Source organism: Aedes albopictus, chromosome 3 (assembly GCF_035046485.1).
Source record: "Aedes albopictus strain Foshan chromosome 3, AalbF5, whole genome shotgun sequence".
In the NCBI taxonomy this organism is placed as follows: domain Eukaryota; kingdom Metazoa; phylum Arthropoda; class Insecta; order Diptera; family Culicidae; genus Aedes; species Aedes albopictus.
In genome coordinates, this window is record NC_085138.1 from 110,429,249 (window position 1) to 110,456,587 (window position 27,339).

The 27,339-nt window shown below is 42.4% G+C and overlaps 2 protein-coding genes across 2 annotated transcripts; both read left to right on the forward strand.

Annotated features, from left to right (window-relative positions):
- Positions 1 to 1,114: 1,114 nt before the first annotated feature.
- Positions 1,115 to 2,293, forward strand: LOC109414557 (tRNA (cytidine(32)/guanosine(34)-2'-O)-methyltransferase). The gene is made up of 3 exons (XM_019688400.3): positions 1,115 to 1,314; positions 1,381 to 2,036; positions 2,097 to 2,293. The coding sequence occupies exons 1-3, from the start codon at positions 1,194 to 1,196 to the stop codon at positions 2,238 to 2,240; spliced, it is 921 nt and encodes a 306-aa protein (XP_019543945.1). The 5' UTR covers positions 1,115 to 1,193; the 3' UTR covers positions 2,241 to 2,293.
- Positions 2,294 to 5,892: 3,599 nt separating this feature from the next.
- On the forward strand, positions 5,893 to 19,716 carry LOC109428511 (uncharacterized). The gene is made up of 3 exons (XM_062857431.1): positions 5,893 to 5,953; positions 14,730 to 15,031; positions 18,926 to 19,716. The coding sequence occupies exons 1-3, from the start codon at positions 5,893 to 5,895 to the stop codon at positions 19,367 to 19,369; spliced, it is 807 nt and encodes a 268-aa protein (XP_062713415.1). The 3' UTR covers positions 19,370 to 19,716.
- Positions 19,717 to 27,339: the final 7,623 nt, after the last annotated feature.

The following is a 27,339-nucleotide window of genomic DNA, read 5'->3' on the forward strand; positions in this document are numbered from 1 at the left end:
TGGTTTCCCTCTCTTTCGTTAATATCTCAGCTATTTATTTGTATTATGATTGTCTCCTTGCATTGAACGATGGTCAAAACAATCGTCTTTTGATTTGTACTGCAAAAATAGTTGAAAAGTATACCATTACATTGCAATAATTGGAAGAGAAAGTGAACAAAGAGAGCCTCTCAAATGCAGATAGGACCTATTGAAATGTTTGGCCTGAATATTGCATTTTTCATTCGTTATATTATAATAGACCTTTGAACAAAAATCTTCGAAAAGAAAAAAAATAATACTTACACGTCAGATTGAACGGATTGAACCATGTATTCATTGCACAAATCGGGAGTGTTCAAAGATATATCCGTTAGCAGTGGCAAAACTCAATCTATGGGAGAAATTTTTTTAGGTGTTTTTACGGGGTAAAATCCGCAATATACAGAGGAACTTGACATTATAGATTGCATTACACTCTTTTCACTTCCGATTGATTCAAATATTCGCTACAGTCAGAAAGAAATAAAAGTATACACGGAATTACTATTATTTATGCATTTTGTATCCGCATCTCTCTCACTCTCTTTATATTTCCATGCTATTTGCCGTTTAACCTGGGTTAAAGCGAAGTGATTCATCAACCCAGGCAAAGCAGCAGATAGCATGAAAACAGAAAAAGAGTAAGAGAGATGCGGATATAAAATGCATAAATAATAGTAATTCCGTGTATGTATGTATATTTTTATTTCTTTTTAACAGGGATTTGCACTTGAAACGTCAGAAAACGCAGTAGGCAAGCCAAAGTTTGCCGTTGCAGCTAAAAAATATCCATCAAAACGAAGTTTTGTGGCCGTTCTGGCACCTCTGGTGATAATAGTGATAATGGATTACTGCACGAATGTATACTGGCCTGCTTACTCTCACATGAAATTTGACGTTTGGGAGGTGTTGGCACCGCTCAAACGTCAAAATTTCTGTGAGAGTAAGCAAGCCAGCATAAATTCGTGCAGTGGACTATAGTGAAAATCATTCATATGTCTTCGTTCAGTGTGGAAGGCTGTACGTGTGTTACTAGTCGAAATAAAACCAACCAAAACACGGAACCTCTGAATCTGACAGCTACTTGCTTTGTATATAAAACAAAAAGTGAAGTTCCAGCGTGTGTAGTCGGTGGTCAGGAAAAATCAATAATCCCGAAATTGTCCCTAAAAATGGGGAAAACTAGCAAAGATAAACGGGACATTTACTACCGGCTGGCCAAGGAAGAAGGATGGCGTGCCAGGAGCGCCTTCAAGCTGATCCACATCGACGAAGTGTTTAATATTTTTGAAGGTTTGTCCCGTTTTGCTTTTGTTTGGGATTTCCCATTCGTGATTTGATTGCCTCCCATCCCAACAGGTGTGACCCGGGCCGTCGATCTGTGCGCTGCCCCGGGCAGCTGGAGCCAGGTTCTATCAAAGAAGCTTTACGAGAACCGCGACAAGGAGGCGGATGATGTCAAAATCATTGCCGTCGATCTGCAAGCCATGGCACCGCTGCCGGGAGTTACCCAGCTGCAGGGTGACATTACTAAACTGAGCACAGCCAATGCAATTATCGAACAGTTTGGAAACGGGCAGAAAGCACAGCTGGTTATCTGCGATGGGGCTCCCGATGTGACCGGGCTGCACGACATCGACGAGTACATTCAATCGCAGCTGCTGCTGGCGGCCCTCAACATCACAACGCACGTTCTGACGGAAGGTGGCACATTTATAGCGAAAATCTTCCGCGGGAAGGACACAACCCTGCTGTACTCGCAGCTGCGGATCTTCTTCGAGAAGGTGTCCATAGCTAAACCGGCTAGTTCGCGAAATTCCAGTATCGAAGCATTTGTGGTGTGCCAGAGCTACAAACCACCGGAGGGCTACATTCCGCAGATGATCAACCCGATGTTGGACGACGTGCAAAAGATTGCTAGCGAGACGGAATCCGAGGTGAATCGGTCTATTATTCCGTTCATTGTTTGCGGGGATCTGCGAGGATATGATTCGGATATGTCCTACAGTTTGAATGTAAGGCTTTACAACATAGGTTCATGTTACAAATAACAACATGTTAATTTTGATTTCCAGCTGGACCCGGAGAAAGACTATGAGTATCGAGATGTCGTTCAGAAGCCGTTGGCCCCGGCGTACAGTGAGGTGCTAGAGCGAATGAAGACCACGTCGCTGAAGCACGGTAGTATTAAGGTAGAGTATGACAAAAAGAAAGATTAATCACTTAGTAAATAATAACGATAAATGGACATGCTTTTGAAGCAAATTTTAAAGGAATATATATGATTAATGTGTAAGATATCACTTTCATTCAAATCGCTTTCAAAGTATTAGCATTAGCATTAAGCAAGCTTGAAGAGAAGGCATGAGATTCCTTCACCTTGTCGCAGTCCCCGGCGAGATTCGAATTAACTGGATAATTCACCCGAAACCCTTACGCAGTTTTGCACACCGTCCATCGTTGCAGTCTAGTCAGCTTCCCAGGAAAGCTGTTTTCGGCTATGATTTTCCATAGCTCTGCGCGTATGCCGCTTTGAAGTCGATGTACAGGTGATGCGTTGGGACCTGGTATTCACGGCATTTCTGGAGGATTTTCCGTACGGTGAAGATCTGGTCCGTTGTCGACCGGCCGTCGATGAAGCCAGCTTGATAACTCCCCTAGTTCAACACTGAGTAGCCGGTTTTAATTGATTGTTGGAACCATACAGTCGAACCTCCAGCAGAACTTCCCACGAACTCATTTGTTTTAGGTGACAGGCGACGGAAGATGATCTGGGATAGCACTTTGTAAGCGGTGATCGCTCTGAAGTTCTCACATTACAAATGGTCGCCTTTCTTGTGAATTTGGCAGATTATGCCTTCCTTCCGCTCCTCTGGTAGCTGTTCGGTTTCCCAAATCCTGACTATCAACCGATGCAGACAGGTGGCCAACTTTTCTGGGCCCATCTTGATGAGTTCAGCTGCGATACCATCCTCGCCAGCTGTTTTGTTAGTTAACTTCACTCAGCGTGGGAGTTGGTTCATTTCCGTCCTCCGCTGCACTGATGTCGTCGTTCCTTTGTTGCCGTGGTCTCCCGTGCCCACGTTCTTCACGCCATTCAGGTGCTGATCGAAGTGCTGCTTCCAGCTTTCGATCACCTCACGTCCGTCCGTCAAGATGCCCCCGTCTTTATCCCTGCATATTTCGGCTCGCGGCACGAGACCTTTGCAGGATGCATTGAGCTTCTCGTAGATCTTCCACGTTTCATGGAAACGGCACAGCAGTTCCATTTCTTCACACTCCGCTTCTTCCAAGCGGCGCTTTTTCTCCCGAAAGAGGCGGGTCTGCTGTTTCCGCTTCTGTTTGTGATGTTCCACGTTCTGTCGAGTCCCTTGCTGCAGCATTACCGCCCTCGCTGCGTTCTTCTCCTCCAAAACCGTTCTGCACTCTTCGTCGAACCATTCGTTCCGTCGATTCCGTTCCACGTACCCGATGGTGCTCTCTGCTGCGTCGTTGATGGCTGCTTTGACTGTACTCCAGCAGTCCTCTAGAGGGCCCTCATCGAGCTCGCCCTCGTCTGGCAACGCGGCCTCGAGATTCTGCGCGTATGCTGAGGCGACATCCGTTTGCTTCAATCGCTCTAGGTTGTACCGTGGCGGTCGCCGGTACCGTACATTGTTGATGACGGAGAGTTTTGGGCGCAGTTTGACCATCGTCAGATAGTGGTCGGAGTCGATGTTGGCGCCACGATAGGTCCTGACGTCGATAATGTCGGAGAAGTGCCGTCCGTCAATCAGAACGTGGTCGATTTGAGATACCGTCTGCTGTGGTGATCTCCAGGTGTAACGATAAGGGAGGCTGTGTTGGAAAAAGGTGCCGTATGGCCATATTTTTGGAGGCGGCGAAATCAATGAGTCGTAGGCCGTTTTCGTTCGTCTGCTGGTGGGCGCTGAACTTACCAATCGTCGGTCTGAATTCCTCCTCCTGGCCTACCTGAGCGTTCAAATTACCTACGATGATCTTGACGTCGTAGCTTGGGCAGCGATCGTACTCGCGTTCGAGCTGCGCGTAAAATGCGTCCTTGTCATCATCAGTACTTCCGGAGCGTGGGCTGTGCACGTTTTTATGCTGAAGTTGAAGAATCGGCCTTTGATTCTCAACCTGCACATTCTTTCGTCGATCGGCCACCAACCGATCACGCGCCTCTGCATATCACCCATCACGATGAAAGCTGTTCCCAACTCGCGTGTGTTGCCGCAGCTCTGGTAGATGGTATGATTACCTCTAAACGTTCGCACCATGGATCCTGTCCAACACACCTCCTGCAGCGCTACGATGCCGAACCCGTGGTCTTTCAGTAGATCGGCGAGTATGCGAGTGCTCCTAATGAAGTTGTGAGATCGGCAGTTCCTCGTACCGAATTTCCAATCGCAAGTCCTTTTTGTTCGCTGGGGTCGTTGCCGTTGGTCTCGGTTCGTATTATTCTGTTGCTGATTTTCCGTTTACAATGGTGTTTACGGCTGATTCGTAGGGTCTGACACCAACCCCCTACTAGCCGGAGGACCATAGTGCACAGTTGGGGTTAGAGTCCTTCCCTGGCACTCGGACGTTGATCAGCCGCCCCTAACATGGAGATGAGACACAGTTGTGAGCCGCTCCTCCTGGAGAACAGACGCTCAGGTTTGCAGAAGCAAACCCCTTTTCCAGCCTACGACCAAAGTTCCCACCGGGGTTGGTTACCCGATCTTCCCCAACATTGCTCGCAGTCCGGCCGGTGCCATCGGAAGCAGGGATAGGAGTTGCTAGGCAGAGCCGGTTGATCTTAATGGGATCTGTATTGCGCGAATTACCCAGCCTTTACCGTGTCAACTTACATGTATTTTTTTTTTTATAGAATGAGAAAATCTGCAACAGATACCTAAGAGGTGGTTCCTCGGGTGATGTGGGGATCGACCCACTAAAAACTCATTCTCTCTCTTCCTTACCTTCGCGGTACGCCCGTTAGGGATGACTTCGAGAAGGGGGGGACCGTACATGAGTACACTCTAATAGTAAGCGTTCCACCAGCTACCGCCTTAAGTTGTTCACTCTCCCCTGGAGGCTCGGGTCCTGGCTAGTACTTAGACTACCCGTTGAACTCAAGCTCCTGGATGGGGAAGGGGGGCCAACTCAACTAGCTGTTGTTCGGCTCGCCATTTACTCTGTAGTTCAAGTACGATTCGAGAAACCGTGGAAGTAACGGAGTCCCACTTGTCCGCCCCCATACACATCCTTTCAACAATGTTGTCAGGCGTGATATCTCTACCGCATACCTCCTGCATACTCGACCTTTGCTCCACGAAACGTGGACATTCAAAGAGCACATGCTCCGCGGTCTCGTCGCAGTCTGCACACTCCGGACATGCGGGGGAGCCTGCGTGTCCGAATCTGTGCAGATACCACCTAAAGCACCCATGGCCTGACAGAAATTGAATCAAGTGAAAATTCACCTCGCCATGGGGCCTGCTCGTCCGCGTTTGATCGTCAGTTGTCCCTTCGTTCCCAAAACTTTTCTTAGAAGCTTTAGCTGAGGCATCCATTTTGGCTCCACTTGTTCCTGCCTCCGAGACGCTGGGCGTTGTTTCTTCCTCTACGTATTGTATCGGCTCATTTCCGCTCGAATTGACTCCTACCTTGAATTTTGACTTTTCTTATCTGTGTTTCGCCAAAGCGAAAGTGCGATCAGATAATTAAAGTCCTTAACGATTTTTCGTCCAAATACACTCTGCATGTTTGTTTGCATTCGATCGGTTAAGGATAATCCAGCCAGCTGTATTTATCCCATCATTTTTTTGGCTTTCTATTAGACCCTTCAGTCTCTCATTGCTGTAGTCGGCGCTTAACCCTCCTAAGATGTTCGATTTTTCGCAGCACGACGACGTCTGGGTCATATTGACCCCAACATTCTACTATCGTAAAAGGAAAGAAATGTCTTTCTCATCCAGAGCAGGTAGCTCCGCATTTTCCCATGGGGTAACTGACCGAGTAACCTCCTTCAGCCCCAACGCAGTTGCTTGATCCTTGCAGGCAAGAATCAAATATCGTTGTTCGTAGCAACATTAGGTAAACTTCGGTTTTACCAAGGGTTTACCGTTGCATGTGTTTGCTCTTTTTAGAAGCAGAGCACCTTGTACATCATCAAGTTGAGCTGGTGGCATTTGCTTGCTAGAAACCCTGTTTAGGATTATTGCAACTTTAACCAGACTTGCCTCGTTCCTAAATGAGCAACCTCCTGAGTTCCAATCAGCCTTCGAACTTCATGGACATTTCATGAACTTTTTACCTTAAGTCTTTCAGCTACATCTAAAGCCTATATCGGCAATAGTCGGGACACAGAAATACAGTTGTAACTATGCAATATATGCATTTAAATTGCTCAAATTTGACCTAATAACTTCTTCAGATGTATTCATTTCACCTACACAATTTCATGTGAATCGGTGCAGTACTTTTTGTTGTAGCAATGAAAGAGTGGAATGTGCGCCATTGAATTTTGTACAGCCCCTAGTTTTGCTTGTCAGCGCTGTAACTTTTGAATTTGGCAAAGGAAATGGCTGAAATTTTGAACACAAACCTCTCAATCTACATTTGTTGCATAGGCAAAATTTCAAAAAAAATCGATCAACAATTTTATAGTCGAAACATATATTGGGACTGAACGTGATTTTAGCCCCTCCAACAGCAATTAGTCTGCACCCTTTATTGTTTCGATTGCGAGCCAAGGGCTGGAAGTCTCTTTAATAAAGACAAATCAATCAATCAATCAATGTTTCGATTGTACTATTGAAGGTACTAACCAATAATCATCAAATTTTGCAGGCATTACATACACATAATTAACTACCTTCTGTGAAAATTTCATGAAAATTGGCAGAGAAATTCAGAAGTTATGATTATGCAAACATCGCGATCGCACATTAAAAAAACGAAAAATTTTCACTAACACTCACCCCTCTCTACACCAGTAGCTTTCAAACCAATTGATCAAAGTTGATGAAATTTTGCAAGAAAATGTCTCCATAAGTATCATAACTGCTGACGAAGTTTCATAAATATCATCACAGAACTTTGAACTGTAGCGTGAAATAACAATCTATTATGCGAATGAAAATTGGTCTTGATTGTACAAATGCTTAAAACCACGTCTGTTTGTTTTTCATCCACAGTTAAAAGTAATGCATCGATTTTTATGAAATTTTGCACAAATAATAAACATACACCAAAGAGTTCTCAGCCGTGCTTTTGTGCTCCGATTATTGTGGATACAGGCTCCGGTAATTCTGCTTTGTGTACGTAGCCAGGCGTAGTGACGATTTCGACCTTTAAGCATCCGATTTTTTCGCCACTGCTGCCTTGATCGATATCTCTCGAACGTTTTCCCACATTTGGAGCCTCAGCACATACATTGATAATCAATAGCGCCGACCAAGTCCTTACAGTCAGTTGGGAAATGAAAGAGTGGAGGACTGGAGATGAACTAGCCTCGGGCTGAAAATCTCCCTAATAAAGCTAATAATAATAATAAGAGTGGAGGAGTTGAGAATTTGCCTACATCTCCACAATAACCACGGTAAGAGAGTCGTCACCTCATTCAACGATACCGTATTACCCCGCTAATACGACACCGACTGTTGTCGAATAACCGGGGTAAACTTTTAATTCGACAAACTGATCACCGTACACCATCTTACTCATTGAAATTTGGCAACTCTATTTTTGTTTTTGTTTTGATTTCCGGATATGTTATGAAACATAATTTCAACATATATTGCGGTGGTGCGAAAGAAAAGCTAGTTCTTTCTACGATTGTTTCCATCCTCAGTTCATTCCGGTTGGTCTCCATGCGGTTTGGGTGTCGAATAGCACCAACTCAGAACTTCCAGAATTATCGACTGCAAGAGGAGCTGCTGCGGGTGCGAGTATAAGCACAATATCAAACTGTTTTGCATTTACAGTGTACATCGCTGTGACTTTGAACACTTTAAAGTGTCGTATTAAAACGTGTCGAACCAGCGGGGTAAGACGGTATGTATTCTAGTCGACCCGCTCAGGTCGACCCGTGATACCCCCGCTTAAGGCTGAGTAGTCGTCCATCATTAGCATCAGCAACCATCTTGGATATGCCGAAAGAAATTTAAAATTGATCAATCTCAGCCAGTGAATATTTGGATGAAAAAGTATCATTCTATATGCACACTCGCAATGAGTGTAAATTTATTTTTTCAGCTGCGTGGCTGTAGAATTACCGCTTCAACGATTCCCATGACAGCTTAGTGATGCATCATGTCACCTTAATCCGTTTTTCACCTACATTTGTATGTTGCACTTCATCCTCATATCCACCACACCGCGCGCATTCATTCGGGTCGTCCTCGTCCTCGGTAATCCTAAAAACCATTTATATTTCCATCTTTTACGTGATTAGAGACATAAGGCGCTCCCGGCACTTTTCACTTTAATCATTCTCTCGAACAACGTTTTTTCTTGTCTTGTCGTTCTGTGTTCTTCGCGCTGCGTTGCTGTTTAACCATCGTATTCCACACCACCAAAGTGAAAGCGAGAATCCTTTGCATTTCTTTCCGCCTGTGTTGCTTCTACCTACCTCAAACTCAATCTGCTGTCGTTCGTTTTCTCTCCACAACTTACCGGTGGACCAGGATGCAATGTGAGATGGGAGCGCGTAAGCTCCCGTGAGGACGCACCTTAAGCAATGAGCTGCATCAGCAGCGGCATCCCCGGTGCCCTGCCATTACAGGGATGGTAGCGAGCTACTTTTTATTTTTTTTTTATTAAATATTGCAGTAGGTACTTGAAAGCTATTAAATATGTACATGCAATATTTTTAAGAAATCAAAATTTGCAAGAATAAAATATCATGCTTTTTTATTTCACCTTATCTGTGATATTGCGATAATCATACAAATGTGTACTTATGTACTATTCGTTTTTTAATGGGGTTTTCAAAGTCAATTTAGACAAACTAAAAAACAACGTTTTTTACAAATTTTGCTCCAGATTTGGACTTGAATGTGACCTTTCCAATGCCTATTAAACCTATGAACCAATTAAATAAGATATAAGTAAAATGGCTTTATGCAATTCAGTAACATAATTTCTATTTTATACTACTCATTTCAGTATCATAATGACTTATTTTTCCATAGCGGTTCATTATGCAACTGAAATGAGTTGCATAATGAAAAATAGTTGCATACTATTCATTATGCAACTCATTTGAGTTGCAATATGAACATTATGCAACTGAAATGAGTTGTAAAATTAAAAAAAAAAAACATTTCATAAAATTTTGTATGAAACTCGTTGCAAAACTCGATTTTAAAAAAATCAACGTTTTGCAACTAGTTACATAAATAACTATTGTTTTTGACAGCATTGTTTTTATTCAAAATAGACCATAAAACGAAACGAAAGTGTTATAGTTATAATGGTTTTTCAAAGATTACTCTAAGTCAAAACCTAAAAATTGTCACTACTTTAAAATCTATAGCTAGATCAAAAGTGACTGGCAAAGTTGCTCGGAATAATAATATCGTTTGAGATCCGTATAAACTACGTAGAGTCTTGGAGTTACCTACTTTCCTACTAAATTGTGGATTCGAACCGTTGTGCACCGCCCCCAGCCCTGCGCTTCGTTGGCAATGAATCTTCTATCTGGGTGTATAAAAGCATCATTTTTCTCGTTTTCTTTCTTTTTAATTTGTTCCCTCCCTAACGCGATCGTTTTGCACGCTGGCTGCCGCGGCCACACCGCACCGTGCCGCTCCCGCAAGGTTGGATGAAATGAAATACACGCGTGGCGTGGCGTGGTATAGAAGCATCTTTGCGCTTGGCCTGGGACTGGCGGTGGTGCCGCTCAAAATAATGCTATAGGTACTTGCGATCCCGGGGCTTACCTACACCGTGGTTCTCAAACGTTTTTACCCTTCTTACACCCATAAGAAGGGTATAAATACCGCTCGAAAAACCGACTTTCGATCCGAGGCCCGCAGGGCCGAGTCTCATATACCAATCAACTCAGCTCGACAAACTGAGCAAATGTCTGTGTGCGTGTGTGTGTGTATGTGCATGTGTGTGTGCGTATGTTACAAAAAAAAAGTCACGCACGTTTCTCAGCCGTCTGATATCCGATTTGGATTCTCTTAGTTGCAAGTGAAAGCTACAACATCCTAGTAGAACCCTATTGAATTTTATTACGATCGGACATTTGGTTATCGAGATATCTTTCGAAGAGTACTTTTAAGTAATATAGGTTAGCTTTTTGAGAGATTTTTGACATTTAGCATATTGATGAATATTTCAGTCGTCTGTCAACCGATTTGAGTTCTCTTGGCACCAAATGAAAGCTACAACATCCTAGTAGATTGCCCAGAAATTTTATTTCGATTGGACATTTGACTACTGAGATATCTTTCGAAGAGTACTTAGGAGTTATACAACTAAACTTTTTGAGATTTTTGACCAAGTGTATCATAATAAATATGGAACGACGTTTCGGACACTCGGAAGATAAACAGCGTGTTCTAATTCCAGATAAAACTAATCTATTCCATTTGGGCATCTAACTTATATAGGTCATCAAACAATACTTCCTTGACTTCAATAGTTCAATAGAGTCAATGATGTGTGGTGCAAACAATTCGTTTGAATACATTTTTGCGATCGGGCTGTTTAATGAGACATGAATTTCGAGCCCACCACAAAGTGTCGCAACGAAGATGTAGCGAGAGAGATGCGACATTGCTGGTTGGCAGCTGTGATGCTACATAAATATCTCAGCCGTCTGTCAACCGATTTGGGTTCTCTCAGCACCAAATGAAAGCTACAGTATCCTTGTAAAAGGCCCTGAAATTTTATTTCGATTGGACATTTGGTTATTGACCCTGATAAAAAATATCCTAAAAATACGATAAATTTTATTGTTACAACACCATTGTTCTATACCATTCGGCGCATGGTAAATGGCAGTTTTACAATAAAAAATGGTGGTCATTGGGTGGTCGTTATGTATCTTAACCATACAATTTTAAGAAAATTTTCATACATTTTTTCGCGAAAAGCAGTAGAATGTATTGTGTTTTTATGAGACATTTTTAGGGAATTTTTCAAAAGAAAACAATATATCCTAATGTTTTTTCATTGTTCTTATAATACAAATACAATAAATTTAATGACGACAAATGAATCGTTGTTACAATAAAAATAAAATAATATTTGTTGTTATTTGTAAGCAGTTTTCGCTTATGAAAACCCATAGAATTTATATTTCCCGCAACAAGCACTAATGGCCGATGTCTGGTATGTATTGCTTGGCAGCTGTTGATAAGATTTACCATGAATTTTTCAAATAACTGTCAAATATCACAAGTTAGAGCTCAGGTCATATGATTCATACCATAAATCGTTCACAATATGTGGTTTTTCGAAGGCGAAATCTGTTAACATAACAACAAATATTATTGCATGTTTATTTTAACATCGGTTCAATCGAATCCATTAAACTAGTTGTTTTTGTATTGTTATCAATGGTACTTTACTAGATTTATTTAATTTATTGGAAAACAACAGTAAATCATTGTTCATCTTTTTCTTGTCGAAACGTCCTCACTTGGATAAACCTGCTTTTCAGCAAGTGTTCTATAAGTACTTCCTCAGGTTTTAATAGACAGCTTCCCTTGCCAATATCTACTGTACTCAAATTTAAAACGAAAGCTAAAAAAAATATGTCAAGTGATTTTGTATTTGATTATACAGAGTAGAATAACATGATCCAAGCAACAATAATATGTATTGTTATTAATTTGTGACGAATTGTTTTTAAGTGTAATTGAGAAATAAACTCTTGTTTAATAAAACGTCCATGAGAACTTTGCAGGCACTTTTCCAAATGTATAAAAACAACTCAACTTATTTTTTACTAATTCGTTTCATTCATTTATTTAGTATTACATCAAATTCAAGATAAAACTGAATCAACAATATTTCTCCATAATACACGGTTTGTGGCTGCCGCTCTCCATCCTCGGTCGCGCCCAATGCTCGCCAAGTCACGCTCCACCTGGTCCACCCATCGTGCTCTCTGCGCTCCACGCCTTCTTGTGCCAACCGGATCAGTTGCAAACACCAGCTTTGCAGGGTTGTTGTCCGGCATTCTTGCAACATGCCCTGCCCACCGTATCCTTCCGGCTTTGGCCACCTTCTGGATACTGGGTTCGCCGTAAAGTGCAGCGAGCTCGTGGTTCATCATTCTCCGCCACACACCGTTCTCCTGCACACCGCCGACGATCGTCCTTAGCACGCGTCGCTCGAAAACTCCGAGTGCTTGCAGGTCCTCCTCGAGCATGGTCCATGTCTCGTGCCCGTATAGGACCACCGGCTTTATTAGCGTTTTGTACATGGTGCAAGGCGAATGAACCACGAGCTGCATCAGCTGCTGGGAGAACCAACCATCGTCCATACCGCGAAAATCGGGAGGCTACGGTGGGCGGGTCACGTCATCAGGATGTCGGTTAGCAACCCGACTAAAATGGTTCTCGAGAGCCATCCGACCGGTACAAGAAGACGTGGAGCGCAGCGAGCTAGGTGGGTCGACCAAGTGGAGGACGATCTGCGGACCCTACGCAGAGTGCGGAACTGGAGACAAACAGCCATGGACCGAGTGGAATGGAGGCGGCTACTATGTACAGCAGAGGCCACCCCGGCCTTAGCCTGACCGGTAAGGTAAGAATGATGCATTTGGTGCGTGGGTGAATCTTTTTCGACCGCAGTGTCTTCTGGAGCCCGTAGTAGGCCCGACTTCCGCTGATGATGCACCTCCGAATTTCACGGCTCACGTTGTTGTCAGCCGTCAGTAAGGATCCGAGGTAGACGAATTCCTCCACCACCTCGAAAGTATCCCCGTCTATCAGGGGCTGTCCATTAATTACGTAAGGGAATTTTTGCGATTTTCCGACACCCCCTCCCCCCCTTGTAAGATATTTTGTATAAGAATCCAAAAAATTTTGTATTGAGCGTAAGATTTCTCAAACCTCTCCTCCCCCCATAAACCCTTACGTAATTAATGGACAGCCCCTTACTATCCAGACGGATCCGGTCGTGTTCGGTTCCACCTACCACCATGTGCTTTGTTTTTGATGCATTCACCACCAGTCCGACCTTTGCTGCTTCGCGTTTCAGGCGGGTGTACAGTTTTGCCACCTAGCGATAATGTCCATGTCGTCTGCAAAGCACACAAATTGACCGGATTTTGTGAAAATCTTTCCCCGGCTGTTGAGCCCGGCTCGTCGCATCACACCTTCCAGACCGATGTTGAAGAGTAGGCATGAGAGTCCATCACCTTGTCGCAGTCCCCGGCGAGATTCGAATGAACTGGATAGTTCACCCGAAACCCATACGCAGTTTTGCACATCGTCCATCGTTGCTTTAATCAGTCTAGTCAGCTTCCCAGGAAAGCCGTTTTCGTCCATGATTCTCCATAGGTCGATACTGTCGTATGCCGCTTTAAAGTCGATGAACAGGTGATGCGTTGGGACCTGGTATTCACGGCATTTCTAGAGGATTTACCGTACGGTATAGATCTGGTCCGTTGTCGACCGGCCGTCGATGAAGTCAGCTTGATAACTTCCCACGAACTCATTCGTTTTAGGTGACAGACGACGGAAGATGATCTGGGATAGCACTTTGTAGGCAGCATTCAAAATAGTGATCGCCCTGAAGTTCTCACATTCCAAATGGTCGCCTTTCTTGTGATTGGGGCAGATCACCCCTTCCTTCCACTCCTCCGGTAGCTGTTCGGTTTCCTAGATCCTGACTATCAGCCGATGCAGACAGGTGTCTTGTCCTAATGATGTTGAACAAATAAATGTATGTATGATCCACAAAACCTCAGTTTTGTAGCATTCGGTAAAATAGCGCAACCCGCAGGTTGGGTGCTCAGAGTTGATCAAGAGAGATGAGAGAGATTTACTTCAGGGGTCTGCGCTTGTAAATGATTAGGAAGTAATAAATCAGTTATGTTCTGACTACGAACCAAAGCGGTCTTATTATTGGTGTACCGAGAAACCCTATTTCCCGAGTTAAAACAGTGTCGGCGAGGAGAAATATTCGTCAACTTATTCCGTTTTTGTCACGTCCACCGGTGAATTTAGTGAGCTTTTGGCGTGATTTTTTGCGGTGTAAGTTGATTTTGGGCGATTAGTGCAAGGTTGCCGTTTGTGAACATAGCGTGCATTTCAGTACATCATAACGATTGTGCTTCGGTGGTTTTTTTTCTCGGTTTTTCTTGTCGCAACACCATTTTTGCTCCCGTGTTAGGCGCTTTCTGCTGATACAATTTGCGCTAACAGCCTTTTATTGGGAGAAATAGAAGCGTACTTTTATTTTGTACGATTATCTCATAAAACAATTGAGATAAAGGACTTTTTGTTGTCCACCATTGAAAGTTGCTGGAGTCGATTATAAATAACACCATTTTCATTTTGTCAACAGCGCGGATTTTGATTTATCCCTGTCGGTGTCTACTGTGGTAGAGTGGCGGTAAAATCCATCCACACCCCTTTACCGAATGACAGTGTGGAGACGTCAAGCCTGACAACTCGCATCGGAACAGGTGGAAACAGCCAAAGTGAAAAAAGTGCACTCTTTGATGCAGCTGCAGTTGTGAATTAAACGAGCTGCCATACCGGCCGGATTGCACAAGTGCATTTTTGTGTTGCTGCCCTTGGGTGTGAATTCTTCACAGATCTTTTGTCATTGTGGTGACTTACTGCCGGCGGTTTGGAGTTTTTTGCATCTGGCTGTTTCGTGGAGGATCGCTGTTGCTGCTGGTTGGAGACAATTGTTGCTGCTGGAGATTTGCTGTTGCTGTTGTTGGGAGTTGCCTTATTTTCATCGGTTCTGCTACTGCTGCGGTAGCGGCTGTGTGCTTTCACTGATACCTTTGGCGTTCAGGTCAGGTGAACGAAGCAGCGATCAGGTACGTGGTTTGTTTGGATTCTTTTTGCCCATATTTTTCGTCTGATTTTAAGACAGTTTCCCTTAAGGGTGCATTATATTGGTGCTTTATTTCTATTTTGGACGATAGGATGTCCCTGACAACAACTACCGAACCATATGTGCCGGGATCAATCCCGTTTTCTCAATATTTAGAGCAACTCGAATTTCTTTTTGAGCATAACAATTATTCAGAGGATAAATATAAAATTTCCTTTTTGGCCGTGTGTGGCACGGAGGTTTTCAATCAGGTTAAGTTATTATTTCCGGGCCAAAATGTCAGAGATTTGACTTATAGGCAGATCACGGATGAATTAAAGAAAAGATACGACAAAAAGGACTCTGACGTCATACATACGTATAGATTTTGGACTCGCAGACAGGGACAGCATGAGAAATCGGAAGATTTCGTCCTTTCTATTAAACAATTGGCTGAGCTGTGCGGATTTGGAGCTTTTAAAGATCGTGCTATCGACGAGGAAGATTTAACAGCAGCTAAGGCAGAGAAACTGATAGTTAATCAGGAGTTATCGTCGGACAGGACTAGGTTTGTTAATCGTGATGATGAACAAAGAGGCAGTATTGTAGCCAGGTTGGGTAGAAGAATGGAGCGCGGTCCAACTCAGCAAGCGTATAGCAATAGAAGTAGAAGCTTTGATAGAAACCGACCTTACTATTACAGGAGCAGAAGCAATGGTAGAAGAGATGACGATAGGAACACGGAAAAACCATTCACCTGTTCTTTTTGCCATAAAGCTGGTCATACAAAAAATTTTGCTTCAGACTGAAGAGAAAGAGTCCTCGGAAGAGTAAGCAGGCAGTAAAATTTATTGACTCACCCAAACCAAGCACATCTCATACTTCCGGTCTTTTTAAAAGACTTAAGGCAGAAATGTCTGATGATTCGGATGACGAAGACTCACCCTGTATGATGATTGCGGCTAGAAGCAAAGTTAATGAGCCATGTTATACGGAGGCAATTGTTCAGGGGCGTAGGATGACTTTGGAGGTAGATTGCGGCTCTGCTGAGAGTGTCATTTCTGAGGCACTTTATACTCGATATTTCAGTAAATTTCCAGTTGAACAGAGTCGCAAGAGGCTTTACGTAATTGATGGAAACAGACTAAGTATTCTTGGGAAAGTAAAGGTTTCTGTGCAGCTCAATGGACTTGTGGAAGATCTGTACTTGATTGTGCTCCAGTGTGATAAAGATTTCGTGCCTCTAATGGGTCGCAGCTGGTTAGATGTCTTTTTCAGCGGATGGAGAAACGCTTTTGCGGGACCAGTTGTGACGAATCAGTTTGTGAATGCGTTGACGGTAGATGGAGCAAGAGAGGATGCTGTAGCTGACGTGAAACGTAAGTTTCCAACTTTATTTGACAAGAACCTTTTAAATCCAATCGTTGGTTTTAAGGGTGATCTAATCCTCAAGGATGACACCCCGGTATTTAAGAAGGCATATGAGGTACCGTTGAGGTTGAGGGACAAGGTCGTTGAACATCTTGACAATCTGGAAAAAGACGGAGTTATCACGCCTATAGAGGCGAGCGAGTGGGCGTCTCCGGTGGTAGTGGTTGTTAAGAAAGATCAAGGGATTCGGCTCGTTATAGACTGTAAAGTTTCTATTAATAAGTTGATTATACCAAACAAATACCCTTTACCACTGCCACAGGAATTGTTTGCCACGCTTTCTGGATCTAAGGTGTTTTGCTCTTTAGATCTAGCCGGAGCCTATTCCCAACTTTTGCTTTCCAAGCGTTCTAAGAAATTTATGGTTATAAACACCATTAAGGGCCTTTATGTCTACAATAGACTTCCTCAAGGGGCATCGTCAAGTGCCGCCATTTTTCAGAAGGTCATGGACCAAGTGTTGAAAGGGTTGGAAAATGTGAGCTGTTATCTGGACGACGTTCTAATTGCGGGGAAAGACTTTGAAGACTGCAAAAATAAGCTTTATTTGGTCCTGGAAAGACTGGCTAAATTCAACATTAAAGTAAACTTAAAAAAGTGCAAATTTTTTGTAAGTAGCTTGCCTTATTTGGTTCATGTTTTGACTGAGAAAGGTCTTTTGCCATGCCCAGAAAAAGTTCAAACTATTCGTGAGGCTAAGGCGCCACGAAATGTAACAGAGCTCAAGGCATTTTTGGGACTAATAACGTATTATGCCAAGTTTATTCCGAATTTGTCTTCCCGAATAAGAATTTTATACGGACTTTTGAAAAAGAACGCTAAGTTTGTATGGACTCCAGATTGCGACTTTGTTTTCAACCAATGCAAACATTTTTTATTAAGCCCAAATGTTTTGGAGTTTTTTGATCCAGAAAAACCTGTGGTTGTGGTTACAGACGCTTGTAATTACGGCTTAGGAGGAGTGATTGCTCACGTTGTCAGCGGAGAAGAAAGACCGGTCGCTTTTACCTCATTTTCCCTAAATGATGCCCAGAAAAAATACCCGATTCTCCACCTTGAAGCGCTGGCTGTTGTTAGTACGGTGAAGAAATTTCACAAATACTTGTATGGAAAAAAGTTCATTATTTACACCGATCACAAACCGCTTATAGGTATCTTCGGGAAGGAGGGACGAAATTCTCTTTCAGTAACAAGGCTACAACGCTATGTGATGGATCTTTCAATCTATGATTATGAGATAATCTATAGACCATCAACCAGAATGGGAAACGCGGACTTTTGTTCGCGGTTTCCAGTTTCCCAGGAAGTGCCTAAAGAGATAGATCGTGAGTATGTTAAGAGCTTAAATTTTACTGGCGAATTCCCTCTAGATTATAGATTGATTGCAGCTGAAACGAAAAAGGACGAATTTCTTTTAAGAATTAGAGAATATATTGAAAACGGTTGGCCAGACCGGTTGGAAAAGAAATTTTTGGACGTGTATTCACATTATCAAGATTTAGAAGATGTGGATGGTTGCATCATATTCCAGGACAGAGTTGTAATACCAAATTCCATGAAGAATAGTGTTTTAAAACTGCTTCATCGCAATCATGCTGGGATGCATAAGATAAAACAACTGGCCAGACGGACTGTGTATTGGTTCGGAATGAATGGAGATATTGAAGAGTACGTTCGGACCTGTAGGATTTGTCAGGAAACAACAGCGGTTTCGAAGCGTCCGTCATATTCACCTTGGATACCTACAAATAGACCCTTCAGCAGGATACACGCTGATTTTTTCTTTTTTGAAAAAAAGGTATTTTTGGTAGTTGTGGATAGCTACACCAAGTGGTTGGAGATTGAACAGATGAAGTACGGCACTGACAGCAAAAAAGTAATCAAAATATTTATGAGTATAATCGCGCGGTATGGATTACCAGATGTATTAGTTACAGACGGGGGCCCGCCGTTCAACTCCAGCCACTTTGTCAATTTTTTCAAGGAGCAGGGGGTTATTGTTATGAAAAGTCCTGCGTACCACCCCGAAAGTAATGGCCAAGCAGAGCGGATGGTACGTCTAATTAAAGACGTCCTGAAAAAGTTCTTGTTGGATCCGGAGATAAGGAAATTGGACATGGATGAGCAGCTTTCATATTTTCTTATGAATTACCGTAATATCTGCCTTGGAACGGATAGCAAATTTCCCTCAGAGCGCCTTCTTTCCTACAAGCCGAAAACAACGTTGGATTTAATCAACCCTAAGAAAAGTTTTAAGTATAACTTGACAGAATCGGAAGATAAACAACACAATTCACCAGATAATGCATGCTCCACTAATGCAAACTCAGACAAGGACACAACGGAACGAAATTTTACTAATTTGCAAAAAGGACAAACTATATTCTATAAAAATCCAAATAAAACAGATATAAGGTCTTGGTTGCCAGTCAAATTTATAATACAGGTTTCTCCAAATGTTTTCCAGATTTCTTTGGGTGGACGGATCATTTCGGCGCATAAACGCCAGCTCAAGATCCCGACGGACTCTCGCCGGCAATCAGCTAGACGTTTTGTTTTCAATGGAGAGAGTCCCAGCACAGCAGTCCAACCCTGCAGCAGCAACAATGCAAATTCGAACAACAACAAGCGTAAGAGGGATGACGACGGTGAGTCTGAGGATTCGGACTCGGATTTTTACGGTTTTGCGGCCGATTCTTTCCTTTTTGGGGAGGAGAATGTCTCTGCAAGAGATTTTTGGGCCAATCAAGATGCCGTGATGTCTGATCCGAGGTCCGACCGAGATGAAGTCACCGGAAGCGCGCCTGCTTTAGAAATGGAAACACATGTTGGTTTGAGCGACCTACCAGTGAAAAGACGAAGCAAACGTAGTACAAAGAAGCGAAGAAAAGATGACTATATGTATTATTGAATTACTTTTGAGATCCTTTATTTTTTGAGTTTAAAACTAATTAAATGAATTTGTGAACTTTCAAAATTTGAATGGCGTAAATCTCGATGTTAAGAAACATAGTAGGAAGAGCTGAAAAATGATTGAAGTATTTTCTCAAGGGGAAAGAAGTTGTAGCATTCGGTAAAATAGCGCAACCCGCAGGTTGGGTGCTCAGAGTTGATCAAGAGAGATGAGAGAGATTTACTTCAGGGGTCTGCGCTTGTAAATGATTAGGAAGTAATAAATCAGTTATGTTCTGACTACGAACCAAAGCGGTCTTATTATTGGTGTACCGAGAAACCCTATTTCCCGAGTTAAAACAAGTTTGAGAACCCCGTTTCCGAAGGGATACCTTACCTTGCCGTCAAAGGGATCCCCCTAATTCCCCAGTTTTTTTTTCCATCCCATTTTATCATATTTTTCGCACAAATCGTGGACTTGCCCCTGCCAGCGAGCGTTCGCTCGCCCGCTCGAGGGGACTTACGCGAAGCGCATCTTTTTCTCCGCGCGCGGCGCGTTCGGTTGGCTGTGTGTAGCCCAGTTTCTCGGTGTCTCCCCTCGACCCCACTAGGTAGGTACCTACCGACTGGTTGCTGCTTCAAGTGCAACCCGGGCGGGCGTTTGTGTGTAGTTACCTTCCTAAATACTTTGTGTCGTCTCCACTGCGCTGATGAATGTGTACCCAGTCCTCCCGTCCAGTACCCTTGCCAGCCAACCGGACCGCGCGCGACCCTGGATGGTACATATACCGGTTTTTCCATCTCTCTGCGTGTGCAGGCAGCTTCATAAAGAGTATCATTTTCATTTTTCTCATTCCTTCTTTTTTTTTAATTTAATTTCATTTTCCAGTTGCATTGAATGCGAGTCGGTTTCTCCTTTTATTCTGCGTGTCCCCCTTGTCGTTCTCGCATCGCGTTTTGCATACACAAAAAATATAAAAATGTAACAATTAATGCAATGAAGTGGATTTCCGATCCGGACCATTTAATGTTTGTCGGAGGAAGTAAGTTATCTTTCAAGTACCTTTAATAGTGCGTACTTGCGGTGGTATAGTCAGCAACAAGTAAAATATTTGATATATACCTACTTTCATAACTTTAGGCTTTAAATAGGTTGCTCTAGGGAGTTGGGTCTTCCTCGAAAAAGGCATCGCTGGGGATTAACCAGCAACTAAGCCCAGCGACGAAACACTACTGAGCGATTCCAAGCAACAGCATCAAAATTAAGGAAAATTTTTAATTCATGATTTTCTATTGAACTGAAACTTTGCACAGTTTTTCAGTTCCATCTAAATCGCCATTTTTCGATATCAAATTTTTATTTAGAGCCACGACTAACTTGTCAAAAGGATGTATGTGAAAATGGTTCAAAAATATTCAAAAATATGCACAGCAAAAACGGATTGTTCGATTGTTATGAATTTTTCAGCAAAGTTAGATTGCTAAATGGTGATTTCTAAGAAAATATACACTGTGAAAAAAAATCTATTTTATCATTGAAAAACATCATTTTTGTCACAAAAACTCAAATATCTCAAAACCCTATCTTTTTACCAACTTGAATTTTTTAGGGAAAACGGTCCATTGTATTAGCAATCTACCATAAAAATTTGGTGATGGTAAACTAATAAACAAAAAAGTTATAACATTTCAAAAATTTCACAATTTTTACATTTAGTAAAAAAAATTTTTCTGTGTAAATTATTTCGGCCGGGAATCGCGATTTGATGCTGATTTTATTGTTCAGCAAAGTTAGATAACTAAATGGCGATTCCTAAGAAAATATACACTGTGAAAAAATTTTTTTTTAACATTAAAAAATATCATTTTTGTCACAAAAACTCAAATATCTCAAAACCCTATCTTTTTACCAACGTAATTTTTTAGAGAAAACGGTCCATTGTATTAGCAATCTACCATGAAAATAAACAAAAAAGTTATGACAATTCAAACATTTCACAATTTTCACATTTAGTAATAATTTTTTTTAGTGTAAATTATTTCGGCCGGAAATTGAAGTTTGATGCTGATTTTATTGTTAATGGCCTTGCGTGAGTAAAACAAGTTGTTTTTATTATATATTATATATACATATAATATAATATACTATGTACCGTAATGTTCCGATTTTATCACGCCCTCCGCGCATTAGTCGTTTATTCATTAATTTGCTGTTACATTTGAGGACAAGTGTTTTCCCTCTTCTTCAAGATGAATGTTGAAAGCGTGTTTTGCAACGTTAAAAATATTGAAATGGGTATAGATGTTGAAGAATATTACAGGGCATTTTTGAAAAGGGGCGTAATTAAATTGTTTAAACAGATGTCGCTGATGGCAATTTCTCAGTTGTTGTCGTTTTCGAACTTCCTGCGCCCTGCTTTACCGATGATATACAGATGGCTCGTTTGTCAAATTCTAGACGGCAGGACGTGCAAATGCGTAATTTTGTACACAATGTGGACATTTGGGCATAACCAGTCTCTTTCAGTTTATCAATGGTGCTTTCGGTGAGATTTCGTAACTCTTTTGAACATTTTTTTCATCAAACGGTCTACAAGAGAGCGTTGAGTTGAAGACCTTTGAGAAAGCGACTGTTCATCTTGTTCGTTAGATTATAATAAACAAAATCACTTATTAATTTTAACTTACTTGTTTGGTGTTGGTGGCTGAAGAAAAAAAATACTATACAATTTTTTATATTCATAGCGGTAGTATTTTTTTGTTGAAAATGCTTTGACATCCATTTTTTTGTTTTTTTCGTGAGCATTGTCAGGTATGTATACAGACAAACAAACGTAACACTGGCGAAATTTTCATTGACCACGCCTTCAACGATCATTTTGAATCTTGGTTGTGGCTTTCATAACAAGAAGAGCGCCCATCGTTTTTCTTTGCGTTTGACGTTTCACACTAGCGCCTTCTGATGACGATATTGCACAACGCAGTGTTTCGTGAAACATTTCCACCAGGTGGTGATAGTGTGAACTGGGCGATGAATTTTCACTAAAATTGTTCTAGGCGTTTCGTCTGTTTGTCTGTGGTATGTACCTCTTATGCATTTGTTGTTGTTGAAGTTACTCGCATTCTTCCGATCATAAAGTCTGTTCTCTACACACTTAATTTTGATTACCGAGTTCGGTAATTTTTTGACGAGATTAAAACTGCTGAGCACCGAACTCGTTCAGCAAAAATGCATTGTTCACCTTTTCCATACGATTTTGACAGTTGTTTTACTGAGCCTCAGTAAAATCGATTACCGAAACTACCGAGATCGTACTGCTGTTATAATCTCGTCAAAAAAGTACCGAACAGGCAATTCAGAAATAAGTGTGTAAGAGGGATTTTTTTTTTGCGGATAAACTAGACGTATACGCGTATAAAAAAACTTTTATTATACAGCTTTTGTCTTAAAAATAAATTCAATTCCATTTTTCTTATAATCAACAGCTTTTCAACACTATCAAGGGATTTTTTCACCAGTCACGTACAATAAAAAGTATGACAATCTCAATATTTTTGATCACAACACTGGATCGCGTCTAAGTTTCAAATAGATACTATAGTAATTACGAATAATCAAACTAAAGTATCATGAAAACAACTTGTTTAATTCAGGCGGTAGCCTTTACAATAAAATCAGCATCAAAATATAATTCTCGAAATAATTTACACAGAAAATTTTTTTTTTGTTACTAAATGTAAAAATTGTGAAATGTTTGAAATGTCATAACTTTTTTGTTTATCAGTTTACCATCACCAAAATTTTATGGTAGATAGCTGATATAATGGACCATTTCCCCTAAAAAATTGAAGTTGGTAAAAAGATAGGGTTTTGAGATATTTGAGTTTTTGTGACAAATATCATATTTTTTCAAAGTAGAAAAAGAAATTTTTTACAGTGTATATTTTCTAAGGAATCATCATTTAGTTATCTAACTTTGCTGAAAAATTTATAACAATCGAACAATCCGTTTTTGCTGTACAGCTTTTAGAATATTTTAGAACTATTTTCGCATACACCCTTTTGAAAAGTTAGTCGTGAGTGAATATGAAGGTTTAATATCAAAAAATGGCGATTTATATGAAATTGAAAAACTGTGCAAAGTTTCAGATATTTTTGAAATGGTCGCTCAGGATCGACTGACATGACTCCGTGGAATTCCTCTACTGCAACCATTCCACGCATCCTCCCTCCCTCGCATCGCTCGAGAACCGTGTTATGCATTTATTTTTGTGTGACTTTCTGTTTTATTGTGAAACACAGCCCGAGTGTGACTTCGCCGGGTACCTTCCTAGTATGTACCTACCTCCATAATAACTGCTCTGCTGCAGTACGCGCCAAGCACATTTACATACTAACGCGCGCGCGCTTCTGCACACATGCATCATCGTGTAAATCTGGTTTGGCGTCGGATGGGGTCAACGTGGGCTTTTTCCGCTTTGGTTTTTGTTTACGGGATGCTTTTTGCATTTTGGCCTTTCTCTCAATTCAACTCCCAACTGGCAAACTGGCATGGCACACGTTCGCATCTCTCTCCGTCCGTCGTCGTCGTCATTCATGCAGCCGGTATGTATGCTAAGCGTGTGGTCGTTGGTGTGGTTGCGGTGCGGTGTGGGGATATCAGTGCCGTGGGGAGCTTAAGGTAAGCACCCAACATATCACAGTCAGTAGGATGGCAGCCCAGGATAATATCACTGGATTTCATTAGTCTTGTACTGCTTTTATTACGTTATAATCTGTAAACTCTGGCGTATGCGATTCGGTTGTTTGGGATTTACCGAGCCCTTTGCAGGGTTTTCCTCATAGGCGTAAGTTAGGAGACCATGAAAATGATTCTTACTGAGAAGAGTTTTAGAAAATTGGACACTTCATAATATTTTGAAGCGAAGGGCAGTTTTCATTATCGGAAATAGTCTGAAGTCCATCGGTGGTGGTGTTCTAGTCGCGGTGAAAAAGAAATTGAAGGCAAGTGTCATAGATTGCGATCCAGACTAAATCAAGTGACGTACTGTTTCGCTACCTTCCGGTAGTTTTGCACGTCAAACGTAGATCAATCCATACACACGGCTTCCTTAACGATGGCCCCGATCTTACACTGCTCGATGAAGAGCTAAATCTGCAACCAGCACAGTGCATTCCGTCTTTTTTTTTCTTCTAAACCTTGAGTGCTCAACAGTCATCTGAACGGGATGGTCCAGGTAGTGTGGGGTTAAGGCCGCCTTCTACAACAAATGTAAAAGCCAGGACTGTTTACTCCTCGACCCACAAAACACATTCCCATGGTTGCCAAACCCTATATCTCTCCGGAACCACCAAGAAGATATTTGCTTCAGAGAGGGGCTAGTGTACATCGCACAGTCAAGGTTAGCTGCGTAGCCTGCAACAAGGTAGCATGCTGGCGCTTAGCCAGTTTCCCAAGTGGTCCTCACTATTCCCTTTGTCCTCGGAAGGCGGGAAGGGTCAACCCCACGCCCGCGTCCAATTGTTTTGCAAGCACCAAGAACTGATACTTCCGTGTAACTCGATGAAGGCAAGGGTATTACTACCCTTCAGGCCCTATTAGCTAGCACCAGAAGGAGTTGCTGACAGTGGGGCTTCCACCTGCCCCGTCCCTTACCGGAGACCTCTTTCCAACCGCGGGCTCGGATCCAATCCAGTAGACCGATGCCACGACAGCACGCTATCAGGACGTTCTCTCCGCGGCCACTCAATCGCTGCAAGGGTCGGTCTCGACCGCAGGGCACCGGTATGACCTACGAAGCCGACTCCGAATCCCTAGACGACCTTTTGTATCGCATCGCATCTGAACTAGCCATTCTCCGAGTGCACGCGCCACCTCTTCTGTAGCTCCCAAACGATGTGCGTGATAGCCGTTGAAACGGTGTTCCAGCCAAACTCATCCCAACACATCCTCTGCACAAGATTGTCCGGAGTTGTGTCCTCTCCACATGTGGCAAGCATACGGTCACGCATTGTGCGAAAATGCGGGCACACTAACATAACGTGTTCCGCCGTTTCCTCTAAACCAGTGCACACTGGGCATTCGGGAGAATCCGCATGCCCAAAACGATGTAGATACTGTCGGAAGCAACCATGGTCTGAAAGGACCTGTGTCAGCTGGAATGTGACTTCCCCAAGGCGCCTATTAATCCACCTATCTACCCTCCTTTGGTGGAACTGTCCCACGCGCGCTTCCATTTGACCGTAGAGGCCATTCTGATACCCAGAAAACCAGTTATCGTATAAGATCTTGCATAAGATGATAAAGTGGAGGCCATATGCGTGCATGCCTCCATTTAGGCGCATGTAAAATGTACGCATATCGCCTCCACTTTAACATCTTATGCCACATCGTATACGATCACTGGTTGACTGGGTAGTTATGCATATGCCTCTTGTGCCGCGCAGAGAGCGTCGTATGACACGGTACGGTACGCGCTCGCAACCCTCAGGTACATCAGCCTGTAAGTACTTTCCAGCTTAGGTCGGTAGCATTCAGTACTTAAGGTCTGTATCCGCAATAATCCGGACACAGAAACACGGCTGTAACTCTGCAATGGATCGATAAAATTGGCCAAAATTTTCGCTGGAAACTCTTTGGTGTATGTTTATTATTTGAGCAAAGTTTGATGAAGAACGGTGCGATACTTTTAATTATAGCTCAAAAACAAAAAGCGGTACATTCAAGCATTTTGTACAATCATGACCAATTTTCATCTGCATGACTGATGGTTCTTTTCCACTGCAGTCCAAAGTATAGTTAGGATAATGATGAAATTTCGTGAGCAGTTATGATATACATTCATACTCTTTCTTGCATAATTTCATCAATTTTAATCAACTGGTTGGAAAGCTGTCACTGCTGATGTGGGTGAGTATTTGCGAATATTTTCCGTATTTTCCATATGCTATATATGCTCATTCATAACTATCGAATACCTCTGCCAATTTTTATGAAATTTTCACAGAAGTTATTTAATCATGTATATATTATGTCCGTAAAATTTCATGATTATTGGAATAGTACTTTCAACAGTACAATCGGAACAATAAGAGGTGCTAACTAATTGCCGTCGAATAGGCTAAAACCATGGCTAGTCCCAATACGTGTTTTGACTATAAAATTGTTGATAGTGCATCGATTTTTTTGAAATTTTGTCGATACAGTAGATGTATATTGAAAGGTTTGTGCTCAAAGTTTCAGCCATTTCCTTTGCCAATTTCAAAAGTTACAGCGCTGACATGCTAAACCAGGTGCTGTACAACATTCATTTGCGCACGTTTTACTGTTACATTGCTACAACAAAAAGTATCGCACCGATCTTCATCAAATTTTGCTCAAATAATAAACATACACCAAAGAGTTTCCATTGAAAATTTTGGCCAATTTTATCGATCCATTGCAGAGTTACAGCCGTGTTTCTGTGTCCGGATTATTGCGGATACAGACCTTAGCGCAGTGCCCCACGCTGGGCCGCCATACCTTAGTATGGACGTAGCGACACTAGTCAGAAGCTTGCGCTTACTGGCGTACACCGCAGAGCTATTGGACATCGTCCGGGACAGTGCCGCAATAGCTGTGGAGGCTCTTTTACAGGCATAATCGACGTGGCTACCGAAGGTAAGCTTGTCGTCGATTATCACGCCCAAGTGTTTGACAGAGCGCTTAGACATGATAGTGCACTCTCCTACACTGATCTCCGTCTGCTGCTCCGACTTCCGGCTGTTCACAACCGTCACCTCAGTCTTGTGATGAGCCAACTCCAGTTTCCTGGACCTCATCCACGCCTCCACAACCTTGATCGAGTGGTCGGTTGTCAACTTCACCTCCTCGATCGTTTCACCGTAGACTTCGAGCGTAACGTCGCCAGCAAATCCGACAATCTTCACTCCCACCGGGAACTCTAACCTCAACACCTCGTCGTACATGACATTCCATAACACCGGAC